The following is a 21,543-nucleotide window of genomic DNA, read 5'->3' as shown; positions in this document are numbered from 1 at the left end:
CTGCTGCCATCAGGAGGTGGGGTTTATTTCTCTACCACTTGAAGATGAGCTTGATCACGTGACTTTTTTTGGCCAGTGCAGCATTATCAAACATGATGAAGCAGATATTTGAAAAACACATGTTGGGGTTTGCTCTCTTTTAGCTGTGGTTAGACTCCTGAGAGCAAAGCACCAAACACCAGACATGTGAGTTAGGTCACCTTAGACCATCTGGCCCCAAGTAAGTGACCAGGTGACTGAAGTACGAGTGACCATAGGTGAGTGTCAGAACTGCCCAGCTGAGTTCAGCTCAAATTGCTGACTCATAATTATGGGCACATGAGGTGGTTATGCAGGAATAGACAACTGACACAAGTCATCTGGTATCAGAAAGAGGATGCTGCTTTAACAAAAACTTAAAATGTGGCATTGACGTTGGAATTTGGCAGCTAGAAAACAGCAGAAAAGGGGTGAAGGAACCCAGCAGCTGGAAATGGTGAAGAAACTTACTAGAGGTTGGAAAAAGACTACGTAGTTGGGAAACCATTGACAAAATGTCTGTGGTAACTTAGAAGATAGAACGTGTACTTGATGAACTTGTGGATCTGGCCAAGGAGGGAGGCGTTCTCCCCCCTCTCGTCCTACCCCAGTCTTCCTCATGAGTGCCTGCTGGTGTTCCAAGAGGAGCTTGCAAGCAGGTGGGCACTCTCCTTGTGTCTGACGCTCCGATTCTCTACCCACACACCAGCCCACACTTGGCCTTTAGCAGCTAGTCAGGAATTTTCGCAGAAATCTTACCCCCTTGTCTGGTGGAGCTGTCTTCTTCCTGTGCTACAGGGGAGCCAGTGCTTCTGTCCACCTCTGCTCCCCTAGATTTCAGGCTATAGTCAGTTCCCTGTGACTTGAGCTTTAAGAAAGCCATGCTTCTGTCAATTACTCAGCCTTTTTTTTTCTTTAGTTTTAAAAAATTTATTGGGGTGACAATGGTTAGTAAAATTACATAGGTTTCAAGTGTACAATTCTGTCATCATCTGTATATCACCTTGTCACAGAGTCAGTTCTTTCGTCACCATATATTTTACCCTCTTATATCCCCCCTTTCCTCTTACCCTCTGGTAACCACTATTGTTGTCTGTGTCTGAACTTTTGTTTCTTTGTTTATCTTGTTCCTTTGTTGCTTTCAGTTTTACATCTCACATATCAGTGAAATCATATGATTCTCCACTTTTTCTGTCTGACGTATTTCACTTAGCATAATCTCAAGATCCATCCATGTTGTCACAAATGGCACTATTTCATCTTATGGCAGAGATAAAGAAGATGTGCTGTATATACACAGTGGAATACTACTCAGCCTTTTCTTGTTGCAATCGTGGCAGCAATGCATACTAAGCTTTTATATCTAAAGTGGAAGCCAGAGACGGAATCCTTCCTAAAAATAAATAACTTTTAGAATTGTTTATTGAACTTTATCTTCCTGTTTTCTGTAAAGTTCCATGAGATAAGAGACCATGTGGAGCCTGTTCAGTGTGACTTCCTTTAAGCCTAGCACTGCTGGGAAGACAAAAAGCTTTCAATGTGCTTGTTAAGTCTATATGAATTCATATTGGGGCAAGTGCTCCCAGGTGGAGTATTTATGGTCTTAGCCCTTTAGGCTGTAGGTTCCTGTGGGCTGCTTTCTCTCACCCTCATTAAGAATTTCTGCTACCTCAGAAATTCACCACCCCACAGCAATCAACTCAGGGTGAAGAGAGCACAGAGTCTGGCATTCATGGACCATTTAATAATAGGCAGTTCTGAGGCTTCTGGGTCGGCCTGAGGCGGTGCTCAGACTCTGGGACAGCACAAAAGGAGTGTGTATGAGGATCAAAGATTACCTTAGAACCCTGATCCCTCTGTCAGACCTTCAAAGGACACCTCGTCCCAAGAGGGGTATTTCTGAAATATGAACGAGAGGGTAAGGTGAGCATACTGGAAAGGCAGGCAGGCACAAGGTGGTAGCCAAGGAAAGCAGGATTTTAGGTAATGCTATTCCTTTTTATTTTTGGCATGAAAGTACAAAACTTTGCAGGTCAGAGAAAGACATTGGTTGATCCATGTTATTAGATTAGATGAAGTCATCTAAAAGATGAGAGTAGATGAAGCATGCTGGTGCTGGTTCCCTGGAGTGGATGGTAGAGGGGAGTCGAGGTGAGAGGACTGCAGGCAGAAAGTGTGTTCCTCACAGGGATTTCATGCCCCTCTCTGTAGTGTCAGGCTGGGGGAACAGCCCTGGATTTGGAGTCCTGTGTTTCCCACAGTTGGATACTTCAGGAAGAGACCATGGAAGAATGGTGGGTTGAATGTTAGCCTGCTTATGGCTTTGCCCCTTGGTCTCTCAGAGTCCTTTCGTCACATGACCACTTCAAATTTACATTTCTTTGACTCCTATTTCCTGACTCCCCAAATCAACCAGATGTAGGACTACAGGCTGGCTATCAGGGGTGCTCATAATCCAGGAATCCCAACCCAGGTGTACCAAAGTCCTGCTCTCTGGATTCCTGAATCTCCAGGTTGACAGATTCCAATGTAGGGAGAATCCCAGGCCTTGCCGATGTTCTAGCTGTCTTTAGGTCTCAGGAACCTGGCCCTGTGGACTTCCGGTTTGGGGTTCACACACCAGGACTTCTGGGTTGGGGACTCCAGAGATAATCTGATTCCAGTTTTGGGATTCCAGCAATTGCATGACTCCTCAGAAGGGGGCAAGTTGAGGCTGTGTTTCTTCCACATTGGCCCCATCGCAGCCATACCTAGTGAATGTGGGGTGTGGGTGATGCTCTCAAGAACACCCCAAATGTTGGCAGCTTGACAAAGAAGCCCTTCCTTCTTTGGCATCTGGATGCCTATTTTATTTTTGTGTAGAAATGGGTTCGCCCAGGCAGTTCCTGAATTGCGGAGGTGGATACCAATTAGCGACTTGGTCCCCAGCATAGAGCAGTCTTGGGTTTGTGCTGACCTTTAACTTACTTTCTCCCAGATCCACAATTCCCAGAATCCTGGACCCCCAAACGTCCCTCCCTAAGATGTTTTTGTGGATCTCTACTGCTCTCAGTATAAAGTTCAAGTTCCCTTGCCTGGCCATGATGAATCGCAGTCATGTGATCCCAGTTATTTATCTGGAAGAAAATCCACCTCTGAGATGCTCCCTCCTTTGATCATTTAGCCCACAGTGCCTATTGCCTATTCATGTCTCAGGTTTCATTTAACAATTGATGCTATAAAGTGTGTAGTTGATGACCATTTTCTGTGTGTTCCCAGGCACCGAGCTAGGCTCTCTACCCAAGGTATTTTCTTTTTCAGTTTCTGTTTTTCTTTGCATCCACTCTGGTTATACTAATTAAGAGAGCGATTTGGTAGAAAGAGCATTGGCTTTGCCAGTAAAGAGCCCAGAATATGATTCTTGCCCTGCCAGTTACTAGGTTTGTGATATCAGAGAAGTTTCCTCATTGAACGACTAGTAGATACTTATCTTGTAGAGCAGGAACCTTTTACTGAGCTAATCATGAAGCTTCCTTTTGTGGGCAAATTACATCCTTTGCTCTCTTATCAATCTCAAACTGGCACTACCACCAAGTGTGCTGACTAGACAGTCACCAGTAATGCCAAGAATAAAAAGCAGAACTGATAATAAAAAAACAAACAGGATCTGATAATAAAACATGAGGAAAATGCATCCATGCTAGATGTCATTTTATCTAGGGATCCCACACATATGAATTCTCATGTGGTTGATTTGGACAGGAATATATGTTTTATTATATATATATATTTTCCTCATGTTTCATATATGTATATATATACATATATATGTATACATATATATGTATATATATTTTAAAATCAAAGATAGAATGTTCTCCACAGCTGAGCTTGATTGCCTCTGTACCATGAGATGCAGCTGTTTACCATTTCTCCCCGGTAGGTAGAATTATAACCACATGTACAATCCATTTCAAACTATCTGGGAATGTTTACAAACAGGAAAAACTAATCAATGATGAGAGAAGTCAGAACAGTGGCTACCTTGGAAAGATGTGGAAGGAACTTTTGGGGAGACTGGAAATGTTTTATGTCTTGATTGCTTGGTTACCTGGGTTTACACACATAAAAATTCATCAAACTGGGAACTTGTGATCTGTGCCCTTCATGTAACTCATTGAGTGTGCTCTATATACTCAAAATATAACGTGAGAACTATTAATCCAGTTTGAGAATCTTTGTTTCTTTTTGTTTTTTCCTAACTTGCTTTTGCACTATCTGGAAAATGAAAGAATAATGGGGGGAATAGAATTTTATTATTATTATTATTTTAGCTTCTCAGAAGAGGCTGATACTTGGGTCAAGGAAAAGACTTGGAGATTACATGGGGACCTTTCATTTTTCTACCCATTTGATTATTGCCATGGCATTAAATCCCAGAAGTTTATGACCTCTCTCTGCCCAAACGTGTTAAGAAAGATCCGATGTGGTTAATCTATTGGCTCTTCGTGGACCATTGGGTCATTTGAAGGGCCATAGTGTACTATTGAAGAGGACTTCCTTGAGATATCAACTTTAGTTTCTTTATTCTTTTTTTTCTCTCTGGTGCCTAGTAGAATAGCTAACACACAGTAGGTGCTCAACACATGCTTTCTATTTTGTTTTCTGATTTTGAAGAGACATTCATCACTTATGTAGCCTCAGTTCTTTTTAGTCTACTATGGGAAATGCAGTTTCTGACGAGAGGCCATGTTGGGCAACTTCTGCATTGGCCTAAATGCTCTGGAGATTGTACAAGAAGCAGTAAGCAAAGCCGGTGCCTTCCCAGAGTTTAGAGGTAGATACTCACATACCACACACTTAAGAGTTTATGATATTAATTGACATGTAAAATCTCATGTTAGATATGATACCAGAACTCATATATTTTTTACTCGGGCTATCATATTTTAGGAAAGGGCATAATGGGAACAGGGAAAATAAATTGCTTGAGGAGCTTAGAATTCCAATCTCAAAAACAAAAATTTGGAATGGATTATTGGATACAAATTCAGTCATAACTGATTGCATTCATAGTTGAAAGGAAGCTGATTTCAAACCATAATACTGTATTAGTGTATTCATACTACTACTCCTAATAGTGGTTAACACGTATTGAGTACATACAACGTAGTAGTTACTCTGCTAAGTAGTTTATAAGTATTACTCATTTAGCTCATGCAGCAGACCTCTGAGGGAAGTACCGTTATTATCCCAATTTGGTGGATGAGGAAAAGAAAAGCTCAGAAACTTGCCCAAGGATACGTAGATAGTAAGCAATGAAACAGGACTCAAACCTAAGCAGGCTGGCTCCAGAGCCTGTATCCTCAATTCAGATCCAAGTTATAGGTTATATTAGTTTTCTGTGACTGGTGTAACAAATTGTCACAAACTTGGTGGCTCAAAACAACAGCAACAATGAAATGTATTCTCTCAGAGTACCGGAGACCAGAAGTCTGAAATCCAGATGTAGGCTGACAGGGCCAGACTTCCTCTGAAAGCTCTAGGGCGGAATCCTTCATTGCCTCTTCCAGCTTCTGGTGGCCCCAGACGTTCTTTGGCTTGTGGCCACATGTTCTGTGAATAGGTCATACCTACAAAGCAGCCCCCAAATGTGGAAGAAGCCGCGAGACCAAAGAATGAGACAGACAAGTCTAGCTTGTCAGTTAATAAGTTTAACAGGTAACTTTGTACAGAAATGTGGTCCCGGGTGGCAGCAGGATGTTCAGATCTCCACAAGTCTCACTCCTTAGACCACCCTCTTATATTCTGGTAAGAAATGAATCTACCTGCTAGGAAAGGAATGCGTGTGTGATAAAGAGAACAAGGGGGCCAGATATTGAGACGCTCTGGTGCCAAGGTGAGGTGAGAGATGGATAGCATTGAGGGTACCTTGCCCCAGAGGAAGGATTGATGGAATTTCCATGACTGAAGCCTCTGTGGATTCTAGAATCCACCTGGGGGAGGGGAGGGTGTCAAAGTTCAGGGTTCATTCACTCAGAAGTTAAGATGGCAGATTAGTTTCAAGGTGGAGTCAGTTTTTCAAGATGGAGTCATCTCTATATACTGCATCATTCCAATTTCTGACTCTCTTTACATGGCCTTCTACTGTGTGTGTGTGTGTGTGTGTCATTGTGTCCTTTTGTCTTATAAGGATACAAGTCATTGTATTTAGGGCCCACCTGGTTAACCTAGGATGATCTCTTTTCAAGATCCTTAACTCATTATACATACACAGGTAGTATTTTCAAATAAGGTCACACTCTGAGGTCCTCGGTAGACATGAATTTTTTGAGGATACTATTTTTTATGGACTGAATTGTACCCTGCTAGAAAGCACTGGCCCCCAATAAAGTATACTTGGAGATAGAGCCTTTAAGGAAGTAATTAGGGTTAAGTAAGGTCATAAGGGTGGGGGTCTTAATCCAGTGGGACGGATGTCCTTGCAAGAAAAGAGATACCAGTTAAGACTTACCCCCTCCACTGGGAGAGATTGGGGTTTCTAAGACGTGTCCCTGTCATCAGCTGTCTGCGTATATTGTTTCCTTATCTGCAGCGCCTCAGGTTCCACGAAGGCTTGTGGCTGTTGGTGACTGATTCCTAGAGGAGGCCCAGGAGATGGAGGGGACAGGGCCGAGAGCCTCAGACTCCATGCAAAGTGCAGGGGCCTGGTGTAAGGAGCCTGGGGGATGCTGCTGGAAGCTGTAGGCTGTAGGACCAGAGACCTAGTGAGGAGGCAATGGCCATGTGGACAGGAGTTGAAATTGGAGCTTGACTCCTTTCTGTCACCTCTCTGTCTTTCTGCCCCAGGGCTCTCTGTGCTGCTGCTGTTGCCATTGGGAGCTGAAGCCCTGAACTCTGGACATGAGTGTGCCCAGCCAGCCCCATTAGTGACAGAAGCTGGGGAGTGTATGCTAAGGTGTGGATTCCTACACCAACAAGGCGGAAGTGGGGACAGGAAGCTTATTCTGCAGTGTTCAGAAATGGTCTTCCTCTGGAGATAAGAGATCTATTTCTTTCTCCCCAAATGCCCAGAGTTTTCTGAGCTCTTTGTCTTCTGACAGCAGCTACCCCATCTCCTCCCCCATCCTTTGGTCTGCAGCTGGCAACTGGCATCCTCTATTCCTTGGGACCAGTCTCTGACATTTCTCCACTCCCATAGTGTTCCTTCTTCCTCCCCATGTCTCGGTGCCTCTGCCTGTCTGTTATCCTGATTCATCTCCATCTGGGGAGATCTCCAGCAATCTCATGATGTGTTGTGAAGAAACAGAGACTTGAGTGTGGTGGAGGGGCACATCAGAGATGGTGGGGTGTCTGGGGTCCTCAGCCCTGGGAGCAACACAGGAGCACTTTTTCAATAACACACAGGTCAGATGAAGAGAGATGGGAGTAGGGCATTGGTGGTGGCATGGCCAGGAGGTACAGAGTGGCAAGCTTGGACTTTAGAACTAGAGAACACCACCAATCTCTCTCACCCCCTCCCCCATCTCCCTGCCCTTCTCTCTCCCTCTCCCCTTAGTCACACACACAGAAAGAAAAGGTCATGTGAGGACAGCCATCTACAAACCAAGGAGAGAGTTCTCATCAGAAACCAACCCTGCCAGCACCTTGTTCTTGCACTTCCAGCCTCTAAAACCATGAGGAAATAAATTTCTGTTGTTTAAGCTGCCCCGATTTTGTTATGGTAGCCCTAGCAGATGGCCATGGAGAAAACAAGGAAAATGTAAAAAATGTTGACAAAGAAAATCACTATAATTCCACCACACAGACTACTGGAAAAAAAAATTTTTTTGGGGGGGAGTATATTTTTCTCATCTTTTAACATATATCAGGAATATTTTCCTTTATCAATAAATATGAATCTAAACTGTTTTGAGTGTTGTTGAAGAATAAGAACACCTTAGTTTTAGACCTGACAGGGCTTAGGGATGTTGGGGTAGCAGGAGCGGAATCTTTGTGCTGATAAAATATTTATATATCTTTTTTTAAAAGATTTTATTGGGGAAGGGGAACAGGACTTTATTGGGGAACAGTGTGTACTTCCAGGACTTTTTTTCCCCAAGTCAAGTTGTTGTCCTTTCAGTCTTAGTTGTGGAGGGCACAGCTCAGCTCCAGGTCCTGTTTAGTTGCAGTGGGCATAACCCACCATCCCTTGCGGAAGTTGAACCGGCAACCTTGTGGTTGAGAGGATGCGCTCCAACCGACTGAGCCATCTGGGAGGCAGCTCAGCTCAAGGTGCTGTGTTCAATCTTAGTAGCAGGGGCAGAGCCCACCATCCTTTGTGGGACTCGATTTGTTGAACTGGCAACCTTGTGGTTGAGAGCCCACTGGCCCATGAGGGAATCGAACCAGCAGCCTTTGGAGTTAGGAGCATGGAGCTCCAACTGCCTGAGCCAGTGGGCCGGCACCAATATTTATATATCTTGATTGTAGTGCAGCTACAGAAATGTGCATATGATAATATGACATGGAAATGTATACACATGGTACCAGTGACAATTTCTTGGTTTAGATATTGGTCTATCATTGCATAAAAATGTAACCCTTGCAGGAAACTGAGTGAAGAATACACATGACCTCTTGGTATTGTTTTTTCAAATTCTTGTGAATCTATATTTCAAAATAAGAACTTAAACATAAAGAAGCTTGTGAATAGATAATAGATAAGTCTGTTCACTCTGAACCAAGGTCCTTGTAGGGGCAAAAAGGCCAGTAGAGTGTTTGGGAGGACTTCCTATATCATAAAAGATGTAAAAACCACCCTCAAGCAGGCTTTCAGTATGAATGCTAGTAATGCTATGCAAATACTTAAAAAATAGGACCATGAGTTTTTGAGATGTTAAACAGTGGACAGAACAGGGGGAAGAAAGTATCCAGACTGGTGGTTTTCCAAGTCACCTAATCTAAGGCACGAGTCATACTTAAAAGAGGAAGTCCCTTTTTTTTTTTTTTTTAGGAAGTCTTTTTAACACGCACACAGACCAAGATCAGACGTCCTCCGTGGCTGGGCTTGCTGGTATCTGCATCATGAGAAACGGATATCTAAGGTTGCAGGCAGGTAGGTAGAATATAACAGAGATGATAGACAACTAAAGCTATCTGGGCACTCTCTACCCAATTTGAGAATTTTCTCTGTTCTTTGCTTTATTTCTGGATTTTGCTTAACTTTTGATTTTTCCACTATTTCTGTAAAGGAAAGCAGGGAAGAAATTTTAAGAAGGGTAGTAACTCAATTGTATTCAATTTTGAAAGGAGAGAGTCGGTGAAACTTACTCCTAGGGCAAACTTCGGGACTTAACAGAGATTTTACCACCTGTATTCGTCCAGGTTCTCTAGAGAAACAGAACCAACAGGATGTGTGTGTGTATACACAGCAGGTCCTCGAATAACGTCATTTCGTTGTAACAGTGATCAGATGCTGTAGGAACTTAACTGTTGTTTAGAGCAATTAGCTACTGTAAAATTCATTTCATGACATGTCATTTTGCTGCAGTACAAGGAATTGTCAACAGTGTTAAGTGAGGACTTACTGGACATATTATTTTAAGGAATGGGCTCACGGGTATGTGGAAGTTGGAAAGTACAAAATCCACAGGATAGGTCAGCAGGCTGGAAACCCAGGGAAGACTTGATGTTGCATCTCAAGTCTGAAGGCAGTCAGTCTGGAAGCAGAATTCCCTCTTCCTCAAAGGAGGTCACTCTTTTCTCTTAACGTCTTCAACTGATTGAATGAGACCCACCCAGATAACGGAGGTTAATGTACATTAGTCCAACTCTACTATTTAAGTGTTAATCTCACCTAAAAAACATCTCCACAGGAACACTTAGATTATCATTCAACCAAATATCTGGGTACTGTGGCCTAGCCAAGTTGATACATAAAATTAACTATCACACCACCTGAAAAATATTATTCTGAAAAATAATATATTATTTTTCAGAAGAGCACAGAGCCAAACTTTTCTGAAAATTATCATGTGCTAAGGAAAACATCATCCTTTAGTCTATAGGTTTTGTGTGGGTCATGGAATGATTTGAAGGGCAATGAGTGATGTAGTAATAAACTGATATCAGTGAGGTCAGCTTAATTCTGATTAGCATTTTAAATGAAAATAGCCACATTTCTTATCATCTGATTTGTGGAACGTGCTTTTGTTTTTTTTAAAGCTGGGCACATTTTGGAGGGTCTATTTTACCAGATGCTGTGGGCATTTAAAATAAATGGAAAACAAACTTAATTTCTTTAAGATATTTACTTTTTTAGGTGTACATGTATAATATACTCAGAAGACTAAATGACTTCATTCATACACAGGGGACATTAGGACTCATTTTCTCCTGCTTTGGCCACCATACATTAGAAAACAGAAGACGCATAGTTGATGGGGTATTTGAGTTAAGGAATACCTAGGCCACTTTCCCAAGGGGCAGCTCCATGCTGGGTTTTGGACTCAGGCAGTCTGACATTGGAGCCTAGCTCCAGTCACCCGTGCACAGGGCCATCGAGAAAAGGAGCATTTCCTGGGCAAAGAGGGAGCAACAGAAGTCTAGGACTCTGACCCCTGGGAGAAGCAAGGTGAGCATGTACTTCTGCCTGGACCCTGGATCTGACCTGGACACAGATGTGTCTCAGGTAATAGGAAGGTAATAGAGGCATGGGGGTGCACTCTGCTCTTCATCTGCTTCTTTTTCTTTCCTTTAGCTGGCATACGTTGACTGTTTAACCCTTTATTAATCTTCACTAATCTACAATCGTAATAAAGCCCATCCTACTATGAGGACCACTGTACCCATTTTGCATTGGGGAAATTGTGGTTCAGAGAATGGGTGCATGTCTAAAGACGCGCAGCCACCAGATGGAAGTCTGGGATGCAGTCTTGGGCATGTCTGGCTCCAAATCCATTCGCCACCAGTGTCCTCTGTCACCTTACACAGGGTTGAACTGCCAGTACAGACTGGCAGAGGAATCTGTCTTTGCCTCTGCCTGAGAAAAAGATCATGTAAATGTGGTGCACAGACCTGAAAATATTTCCACTGGATTCAGGGCTCGCATAAATGGGATGACAGACTCTATTAGGTGGTCCATTTATTGCCTGTGGGGTAAATTTCATTCCTTCGTACTCGTAGTGGTTTGCATGCCACAAAGCCCCTGCCGGGATTCATTTCTCAGGACCAAACTGGGAGACAAAAGGGAAAGGCTGTGCCCTCAGCGCACTGTCCACTGTCGAAGGGCCAGGGCATCATGTGGGAGGAGCCGTAGAAGCCATGGGTGCTGTACCTGGAGAGGCCACCTGACCAGGAGATAGTGGCCCTCCCTGCAGCCGCCTTAGTTCTCACTCCTCACGGCTCGTCAACTCCCACCCTATGGATTCCAGGGCTCCATGCCCTGCTCTTTTCATCATCCTAGGACTCAGACTTTAGGCTGTACAACTCCACGATCTATGCTCTTTTTGTAAGCTCTGAAGCTGTACGTTCAATAGGAGCGATCCTTGAAGAGGAATTCTCAAAGCAGATTTCTGCCATTGACAGAGACAAGGAACTAGGTCTGGGTAAAAGCACACCAATCTGAGGATTCTCTCCTTTAAGATTTACCCTCTCCATTGGGAAGGTTGGGGTTTCTAAGATGGGTCCCTGTCATCAGCTGTGTGTATGTCCTGTCCCCTTACCTGTAGCACCTGAGTCCACGTGAGCACTGTGTCTGTCGGTGACCGACTCCTGGGGAGTCCTGGGAGATGGAGGGGAAAGGCTTAGTCCTCGATTCCCAGTAAAGTACAAGAAACTGCTAGAAGGCCATGGGCTGCAGGGCAAGAACCACCTACTAAGAGGCAATGGCCTTGCCGACTGGGGTTGAAATTGGAGCTTGACTGTCCTCTCTGTCACCTCTCTGTCTTTCTCTCCCAGGACTCTTGGTGCTGCTGCCATTGACACTGGGAGTTGCAGCTGGGACAGGTGAGTCTGCCCAGCCAGGCCCATTAGTGACATAACACGGGGAGTGCATGCTGACGTCTGGGACTTCTCACCAACAAGTGAAGGAAAGAGCCTTGTTCTGCAAGTGAGGCTCAGAGATGGTCCTCTAGAAATGAGAAAAGCTATTTGTTTTCCCCTAAATGTTCAGTTTCCTGAGCTCTTCCACTTCTGATAGCAGCCATCCTTTCCCTCCCCTCCTCTACTCTTGGACTCCCAGCGGACTTCCCTTATTCTTGGGCCTTCTGACCGTGGTCTCCATCCCCACAGCCTCAGCCTCCACAGACTGTGCTAGCTGGTGCCCTCCGAACTCCAAATGTGTCAATGCCACCGCCTGTCGCTGTTCTCCAGGATTCAATTCTTCATTTGGAGAGATCTTCACCAGCTCCTCAGAGACATGTTCTGGTACAGAGGCTTTGGGGTGGTGGAGGGGCACATGGAGATTGTGGGGGGAGACTGTGGGTATCCAGAGCCCTCATCCAGAGAGCAGCACAGAAGCACTTTGTCAAGGATTAGAGAAAGGAGATGGGGCAGGGAAGTGGGCAGTCAGGTTTTTATGATCAGTAGGTAGAGTGTTGAGAGCGTCCATGGTGCACCTGGGCTACATGGGCTCAGAGTCTAGCTCTGCCACTGACAGTTCTCTGATAGTCATGAAATTATTTCTCCCCTCTTCGCTTCAGTTTGCTTGTCTGTAAAATGGGGATAATTAGTTATCTACCCCACATGACTAGGGTGAGATTTAATATTTACCTGTATGAAAAAAAGGTAAAGACTAGTAAGGAAAAAATTGTCAACAAATGCTAGCTATTATCATTGTTACTGCCATTATTATTATTATTATCATTATCATTATTATTTTCATAACACAAATAAAGGGGAGAAATAAAGGAAGCAACAGGAGGGAAGAAACACCCAAGGCCTGGAAGCTCGGGCTCTCCTACTAGCTTGAGCTCACCAGGAATCCTGCCCACTCACGATCATGGTTTCCCATCTCAGCCTCACAGCAGCCCTGTGAGGCAAGCAGGGCTAAGACTGCTGCCTCAATGATTGAATTCATGCTCAAAAAGGTTGAGTGACTTGCCCAAAGTCCCACAACTAACAAGGTGGTAGAATTTAAGAAGTTTTTATTCTTTTTTATTGGGGAAGGGGAACAGGACTTTGTTGGGAAACAGTGTGTACTTCCAGGACTTTTTTCCAAGTCAAGTTGTTGTCCTTTCAGTCTTAGTTGTGGAGGGTACAGCTCAGCTCCAGGTCCAGTGCCATTGCTAGTTGCAGGGGGCACAGCCCACCATCCCTTACTGGAGTCGAACTGGCAACCTTGTGGTTGAGAGGACACACTTCAACCAACTGAGCCATCTGGGAGCTCAGCGGCAGCTCAGCTCAAGGTGCTGTGTTAAGTCTTAGTTGCAGGGGGCACAGCCCACCATCCCTTGTGGGACTCGAGGAGTTGAACTGGCAACCTTGTGGTTGAGAGCCCACTGGCCCATGTGGGAATCGAACCACCAGCCGTTGGAGTTAGGAGCATGGAGCTCCAACCGCATGAGCTACTGGGCCGGCCCAAGAAGTTTTTATTCTTTAACAACACAGCATCACAAAAGGAAATTATACTACTTAAAAAAGGTTAAGATAGTAAATTTTATGTTATGTGCATTTTACCACAATTAAAAAAATAGCAAAAAAGGAAATTATATAGTTTTTACACCAAGAAATAGTCTTCATCAGCTCAAAATAGTCTTAAATGCACATTTATTGATAATAAAGAAAATATTACTAATAGGTTTGAAAAGAAAGAAAAAAGTACTCCTAAAATTTTTGGTGGTCTATGTAGTGAACTTATGGGTGATTTTTTTGTTTCATTTAAAAAAATATTTTCTTTATTTTCTAAGTATCCTGTGTCATCTGATATTTGCGGGCAAGTAAATTTTATCAGAGAAAATAAAAGATGTTGCTATGGCTACTGCCCAGCCCATCCATGACCCGGGAAGTATTCCTAACGGTTCCTTTGTGCATTTACATGGTTGTGTCTAATGGTGATTTGTAGATTGGGTGGACATGGAGAAGAGAGCCTGGTACTAATGTACCTGGATCCCAGGTCCTTGCTGGGAGCACACTTGTCAGGTTGAGGAATTTCCCATCGCTGTGTCCTCCTGTCCCGCATACCTCATTTCCAAATCTCTCCCACTCAACTCTACCCCTCCCATCAAACTTGAAGACAAATCTCCAGCCATGGTCACCATCTGAGAACAGAGGAGGGAAGCCCCAATGCCCAGGTGGGGGCTGAACATGAACTGTCTCAGTTGGGTGTCCCTTCTACATCCTGTGCTGTCCTGATGCTGACACCACTGCCTGGGCTTAGGAACTTAGAAGGGAAATTCGCAGGAGAAGAAAAGAGACTGAACTGGGAGGGACTAGTTGCCTAGTCATCATGACACCGGAGTCCTTTCAGATTCCAATGTCTTTGGGCCCCTGATTGGAATGTACGTGACTCAACATTCTGTCCCTGCAATTTGATTCATTCTTGTGTTGCTGGTCCTTATTAAACTGTTGTTTCTAGCCAACAGTATCCAGACCCTGCTTGGTGGGTACCTGAGCTACTCAACAAGGACCTGGCTCATGGGCATCTTACTCTCATGTTTAGAGAACAGGGAGAGATAAGATAGCAAATCACCCCCAGTGACTCGACTGTGAGCGGTTTCCTGTTGCTTCTTCATTTCATATCCGTGATAGGCTCTGATAAAGTGGGACTTTCCTCAGAGGTGGAGATAGCCAGACTCTCCCAGAGACATCCTGGAGCATCTGGGAAAGGCCTAACATTGGGAGCCGGGGGACTACCTGATGAGTGAGGGGTGCACTTGGCCCATTGTGAATAATGGGGGGGTGGACGCCACCAATGGGCAGGGGCCTGACACTGGGCTCTGTCCTCAAATGTGAAAGATGATGTCACCCTGGAAAGCCCCCAGCCATGACTCCCTCCCTACCTCAGCACAGGGGGCAGCCTTTAACGTCATTGTCACCCTGACTAGAAGCCAACCCCAGGTCCCCTACAGTGCAAACACCACAGGGGAAGTTTTGGAGCTGTGCCAGTGCCTGCATCTACCCCTCAAGGCCTGGAGAAGGGGACGCAGACCTGCTTCCATCCCCATCATGACATAGCAGAGTGTCTGAATCTAGGTGCCTTCAGGCCCAGCCAGAGAGCAGAGATGAGCAGAGCAGTCAACAGGCTCTGGAGTAGCTGGCTGTGCCCAGCGCAGCCCCAGGAGGGCCACCCAGGAGCTGAGTTCTCTCCACTCCCCATGGTGAGGTCAGGCTGGAGTCCACAGTCTCTGCCCTGTGGAAACTCACTCCCACCTTAGGGAGGTGACCCTTTATTCTGTTGTGTTCCAGACATCATCGAGTGTGGACCACCCCCGATAGTGTCCTGTGGAAAATTCGCAGACTGTCAGAACACGGAGGGGAGCTACTACTGCACGTGCAACCCGGGATACAAGCTTGTTTCTGGGGCAAAAACGTTCAGAAATGAGAGTGAGAACACGTGTCAAGGTGAGAAGCACGCTGTGTCTTCCATGTCTTTGTCCATGAGATTTGAGGTCATTCTCCCCACTTTTTCCAGGCATCAAAAGGCTGTCCTGGGCACCTACATGGTCACCCCCTCTCTGAACCCCAAGGCTCAGAACCCTCCATAGAGGGTCACTCCTAGATGTTTGGAACATGCCCCTGCCCACCTGGTATCTTATTTTTGTACAAAAAGGGAGAGGGATGGCGTTAAGATGCTTCAGGTGCTCCCAGCACCTGAGGTCTAGCATAATACCCTCCCCTTCACCATCATCAGTGACTGCCAGCGTGAGTCCTGCCCCACTGGAGCCCACATGGGCTTGGCCATGACAGGAGCCCTGTCAGCCCTGAGGGGGCCCTGGAAATCCATCCAGAAACAGGAGAGGGAGTCGTTCAAAGGCAGGCCCACTGTGCACAGGTACAGGCCCCGGTCAGCCCTACTCCTGGCCCACAACCCCACCTGGCAACATTGCTTCCTGGCATCCTGACCCCGCTTCTTGGCCACTCAGCCTCTGTCTTTTCCTTGAGCAAGGCTTTGCCTTAACCTTCCAACAATTTCAGTTCACGGGAACCAGCGGGATATTGTATTGGGGAGGGCTGGGTGACATCAACTCTGTCCCAAACTCAGGAAACTGGGTGAATGAAGAGGCTTCTGTCTGGACCAGATGACAAGGGAGGGTGTCATTGGGGATCACTGCCCCAGGTCCAACCTTCTCACAAGGAGGTCAACCCAGGCCCCCTGGGGGCCCAGGCCACTGGGGGACAGAAGATGGAGGCTGAGCCCCGTCAGTGGGAGCCCCAGGTCTACATCCCTGTGGGAGGCCAAGGGGCCAGATGACAGAAACACATGTCACCCCTTGTCATTCAGCACCTGCTTCCCTCTTCAGCCACCCAACCCTCTCCCACTGCTGACCTTGCTCAGCAGTGGATGCTCACCATTTCCTGCCAGTCCTGGGGATGCTGTCATGGAGATCAGAACGAGGCACCTGCACCGCCCCAAGGCTGCATGGCTGGACGTCAGCCCCACTGTCCAGCACGTTTATATGCCTAACAATGTGCTCATCATATTAAGTCTAGGGATCCTCTGTCACTGTGCAAAGTTATTACGCTACTATTGATTATAATCCCCTTGACTGTCAGAGCGGCCCTGGCCTCTCTGGATTGTTTTCATTCTCCTCACCCCTTCCTGCAAGTCCCTTGAGGGGCCAGGCCCAGGGGTGGGTCTTGGCCCATCTCCATGGAGCTGGAGTCTCAGAGTTAGCAAGGACAGGAGGGAGCTGGAAAACTCAGGATTCCAAGGATTCCAAAGAGAACTCAGCCAGGAGCACCCACTCCAGCGGGAGTCAGGGCAGGCCCTGTTTAGGGAACACAGCATTTCCCCTGCACTCGGTTCCCAGGAAGGCCCACCTGGCCTTTGTCCAAATGCTCAGGCTGGGACACAGGTGGCTGTGATGTCCCTGGGAGATGCCCAACGATGCTAACGGAGCCAGAGCTGGCAGATTGGGAGGACTTGGGCTGCTTCTAGCCACATCCGGACAACAGAGCACCTTGGCCACCACATTCACCCATAGGCCACTCTCCTGGGAGGAGATAGTGGGGCCTTCCAGATGCTTCCATGCCAGGAAATGTGGCTGATACCCAGCCCAGAAGGCTGCCCATGACTGCTGGAGTCCATCACCCTCTCTTTCCCCTTGCAGACATAGATGAATGTCAGCTGAACCCCAGAATCTGTAAGGGCCGCAGCTTCTGTGTCAACATTGCAGGCAGCTACACTTGTGAGTGCCCGCCTGGCTTGGAGTTCGACCAGCAGCACCCAAACCTGTGCAAAGGTACGGGCCCCGGGAAAACACTGTGAGGCTGGACTGGAGCTGGGGAAGGAGCCGAGGAAGGTCCTGCTGCCGGAGGAGGAGGGAAAAGAGTCTCAGGTTTCCAAAACGCCAAGGGCCTACCAAGGCCCTGCCCAGGGATTTGTCTCCCCGAAAGGTCCTGCCACAGAGCAGGGAGGCAACAGGGCCTTTGGGGCCTGGGGTTCCCTTGTGGAGCCCCTGTGAGCTCCCCCAGGCCCCGCCCCTTCCTCATCTGTCACATGTGAGCAGAGGGAGGTGTCACTCTGGCTCTGAGAAGGGCTAAGGAGGAAGTAGGTAAGCGCCTTAATCGGAAGTCCAGCTGCCATGATTCAATTTCCCTCTTTGCCTCAGTTTTCTCCTGAAAAATGGGGACACTGTCCCTGATGAGCTCATCCTTTTTATTAAATAAATTTAATTTTTAAATTTAAGCGTAGTTGGTATACATGACATTATATTAGTTTCAGGTGTACAATATAGTGATCCGACACTTATATACTTTACAAAGTGCTCAGTACATTGAGTCTAGTAACCACTGTGTTTCCCCGAAAATAAGACCTAGCCGGACAATCAGCTCTCATGCGTCTTTTGGAGCAAAAATTAATATAAGACCCTGTCTTATTTCACTATAATATAAGATCGGGTCTTTATAACATAATATAACATAACGTAACATAACATAACATAACATAACATAACATAACATAACATAACATAACATAACAACACATAACAGTATAATATAATAATATAATATAATATAATATAATACCGACTCTTATTTTACTTATTTTACTATAAGACCGGGTCTTATATTTTTGCTCCAAAAGATGCATTAGAGCTGATTGTCCGGCTCGGTCTTATTCAGGGTAACATGGCATCTGTCACCGTGCAAAGTTATCACACTACTACTGACTATATTCCCCTTTCTGTTTGCATCCCCCACCCCCTGCCCTCTGGCAACCATCCAGTTGATCTCTCTTTCTATGAGTCTGTTTTTGTTTTGTTTTACTTGTACATTTGTTTTGTTTTTATTAGATTCCACATATAAGTGACATGATATGGTATTTGTCTTTCTCTGTCTGACTTATTTCACTCAGTATAATACCCTCTAGGTCCATCCCTGTTATTGCAAATGGCAAGATTTCATTCTTTTTTATGGCTGGGTAATATTCCATTGTACCTATGTACCACCTCTTCTTTATTCTGCTGAGCCCATCTTAAAGGAGGAGAAGTGGCAGCATTTTCAAGGACGTGTGTCCTCAGTGCAGGCAGTGAGGAGATGGGGACCTGGGCTGGGCAGGGCTGAGCTTCTGATTCTGTTCTAATAAGGGCAGCAGTGCAGCTCCGGATGGCAGTGGTGCTACAACCCCACCCAGAATTGTGCCAGCATGTGGAGAGCTATCAGTGTCCCAGTCTCCCTGCTTCGAAGCCCATCACAGGTCGCCCCACTGTCCATCCTGCATCATACTCGAGAGCACACAGCTCTGGGATCACACTTGCATACACACAGTCCTGCCCTGCCCACCTTGCAGGGATGCTCTGAGTTTATGGTGTTTTTACAGTGGAAAATGCCATCAGAAAGGGGTGTCCTGACAGGCTGGGTGGCTGGTAAGTGGGGTGTAGTGTGGAGCATGCTCAGTGTGAAGTGCTAAGGAATTTGAGGGAAGGGGCAAGAAGGATGGGTACAGAGAGTGGAGAGTGGGCTTGACGCTCTGGTTTTGTCCTCAGATGTGAATGAATGTATTTCGGAGACAAAACCATGCCACAAATCCACCCACTGCCTCAACACTGTGCCTGGTTATAAGTGCAGCTGCCGTCCTGGCTGGAAGCCAAAGCCTGGGTCCCCTAATGGCCCAAACACCACCGTCTGCGAAGGTCTGGAGCTCAGATCCCACACTCAAACCATCTGATCACATATTCAGTGGCACTCACACAAACCAAGCAGAATGAATGCTGGGGATGCCCTGCTGTGCCAGTGTTAGTTCTTTTGAGGCTAAATGGGCATAGATCTAGGGGTCCCTGGGAAGAAGCTGGGGTACCAAGAGGAAGGTTCCTGGGGGACCCCAGGCAGCAGGCAATTACTAACCGGGAGGAAGGTATTTCCCAACCTTACATCTGTACGGGGCTCACTTGCTATGTGTCAGGCCTCTGCAGACCTCCCATAACCCCTGCGTCTACCACTCAGGGACGTGCAGTCATCAGGTTGCATCACCTCCAGCCAAGGGGGGTGGTGGGCACTAATATGGGTGAGGGGGCAGAGCATGGAGAGGAGAGGGGCCTGATTGGGTGGGACCAGGCCTGTTCTTCATGTCCCCAGATGTGGATGAGTGCCATTCTGGGGGGCATCAGTGTGACAACTCCACCTGCTGTGTCAACACTCTGGGCTCATACACATGTCACTGCCTCCGAGGCTAGGTCCCCAAACCCAGATTCCTGAGTAAACAAAGGACCACCCAATGTGAAGATACTTGGCCTGACCTGATCCCAGTCCCCGCCTCCAACACACACAGACACTCTCACACTTAACAAACTGTCATTCTGTTCTCAGCAGTCATCTCCTTCCCCACCTGGACCCCGCCCCATGGAATCAAGAGCCAGGTGAGTGGCCCCAGCAGGGACCAGGTGGCAGCCTCCCTGTCCATCCATTTCCCCCATGCTGCACTACCTGTGTATGAGGCTCTCTGACCACCTCATCTCCCCTCTCCCCAGACGCTCTCCCACTTCTTTGAAAGAATCCAGGATCTGGGCAGAAACTTCATGTCTGCCTCGGCCCAGGACACCATCCAGGTAAGGGCAGGACCCAGGGGAGGCAGGTGGAGGCATCCCATAGAGGCCTGGGGAAAACTGGGTCTGGGAGCAGAGAGACCCCAACACAGTGGCCTCCTGCTCTGAGGCCCCGCCTCTCGAGGGTCTGTGGGAAGAGCGGACACGCAGGTATTTGTACTCACGGTGAGACCCCCGGGCACCTACTAACACCTTTCTTCAAGCTGTCCCTGCCTGTTGGGTTTATGTCACCCTAGGCATTTCTATGAGTAGCTGGATTCCAGGGGCAAGGACACAGGGAATCCAACCACACCACCTTTATCCCCAGATAGACCATCTGTAGGTTCTGTTCACCGGGGCTGAGTGGACAGGGTCTTCGTGTAGCCTCTCTGGCTCATGGCCCACTGGCTCTGTGTCCCCATCCCCCCAGAACGTCCTACAGGTGGTGGATGATCTACTGGAGAGCCCTGGAGACCTGGTGACCCTGCCCCGCTCAGAGCAGCACTGTGTGGCCACCAGCCTGCTGGTTGGCCAGGAGCAGGTCCTGAGATCGCTGAGCAAGGCCCTGCCGGGTGGGCCCTTGACCTTTAATACAGCTGGAGGCACAAGTAAGGACCCCTGCTGCCAGGCTGTGCTCTGCCCACTCCCCACCTCATTCCTCTTCCAGTCTCACTTGAGCTGAGCGGCCAGGCTTGTGTCTACATGCCACTCTCATAAACATATTCAAACAAAAGGTTAAAAAGAAATGGAAAAAAAAGCTATACATAATATACATGTTCATTGTGATATAAATTATCAGCAAATGAAATAATTATAATGAAAATTTTAATGTAAAATAGAAATGGCTTCAAGAAAACAAATTATGAAATTTGGAAGAATGTAATTTAATATTATTTGATATTCAAGTGGTTTATTTCATTGAGGCAAAATTCATATAACATAAAATTGACCATTTTAACCAAAGTGTACAATTCAGTGGCATTTAGTAAATTCACGGAGTTGTACAACCATCACCTCTTTCTAGAATTTGTTCGTTACCCCAAAAGTAAACACTGTACTCACTAAGCAGTTGCTTCTCATTCTCCCCTCCCCCAGCTTCTGGTAACCATTAATCTGTTTTCTGTCATGGATCTGCCTGTTCTGGACAGTTCATATATATAGAATCGTACAATATGTGACATAGTTTTGCTTTTTTCATCTAACTTAATGTTTTCAAGGTTCATCATGTTGTAGCACGTATCGTATTTCTTTCCTTGTTGTGGTTGAATAATATTCCATTGTGTGGATAGACCACCGTTTGTTTAACTATTCATACATTGATGGACATTTGAGTTGTTGGCACCTGTTGACTATTGTGAATATAGTTACTATGAATATTGGT

The 21,543-nt window shown here is 46.3% G+C and overlaps 1 protein-coding gene across 1 annotated transcript in view; it reads left to right on the top strand.

Moving 5' to 3' along the window:
• Positions 1–10,618: 10,618 nt before the first annotated feature.
• The window catches only part of LOC308509410 (adhesion G protein-coupled receptor E2-like), a gene marked incomplete at both ends in the record, with an annotated part of 30,120 nt that continues 19,195 nt past the window's right edge, over positions 10,619–21,543 (top strand). Inside the window, 10 exons of the mRNA XM_081077386.1 lie at positions 10,619–10,669; positions 11,444–11,585; positions 11,938–11,985; positions 12,271–12,405; positions 15,385–15,540; positions 17,250–17,381; positions 19,128–19,274; positions 19,951–19,997; positions 20,109–20,186; positions 20,593–20,770. Of these exons, the coding sequence (XP_080933512.1) occupies positions 10,619–10,669; positions 11,444–11,585; positions 11,938–11,985; positions 12,271–12,405; positions 15,385–15,540; positions 17,250–17,381; positions 19,128–19,274; positions 19,951–19,997; positions 20,109–20,186; positions 20,593–20,770 (1,114 nt within the window). The remainder of the gene's footprint in view (positions 10,670–11,443; positions 11,586–11,937; positions 11,986–12,270; positions 12,406–15,384; positions 15,541–17,249; positions 17,382–19,127; positions 19,275–19,950; positions 19,998–20,108; positions 20,187–20,592; positions 20,771–21,543) is intronic.

Source organism: Rhinolophus hipposideros (assembly GCF_964194185.1).
Source record: "Rhinolophus hipposideros genome assembly, chromosome: 16".
Taxonomy (NCBI): Eukaryota; Metazoa; Chordata; class Mammalia; order Chiroptera; family Rhinolophidae; genus Rhinolophus; species Rhinolophus hipposideros.
This window is presented reverse-complemented; position numbering and strand designations above follow the sequence as displayed.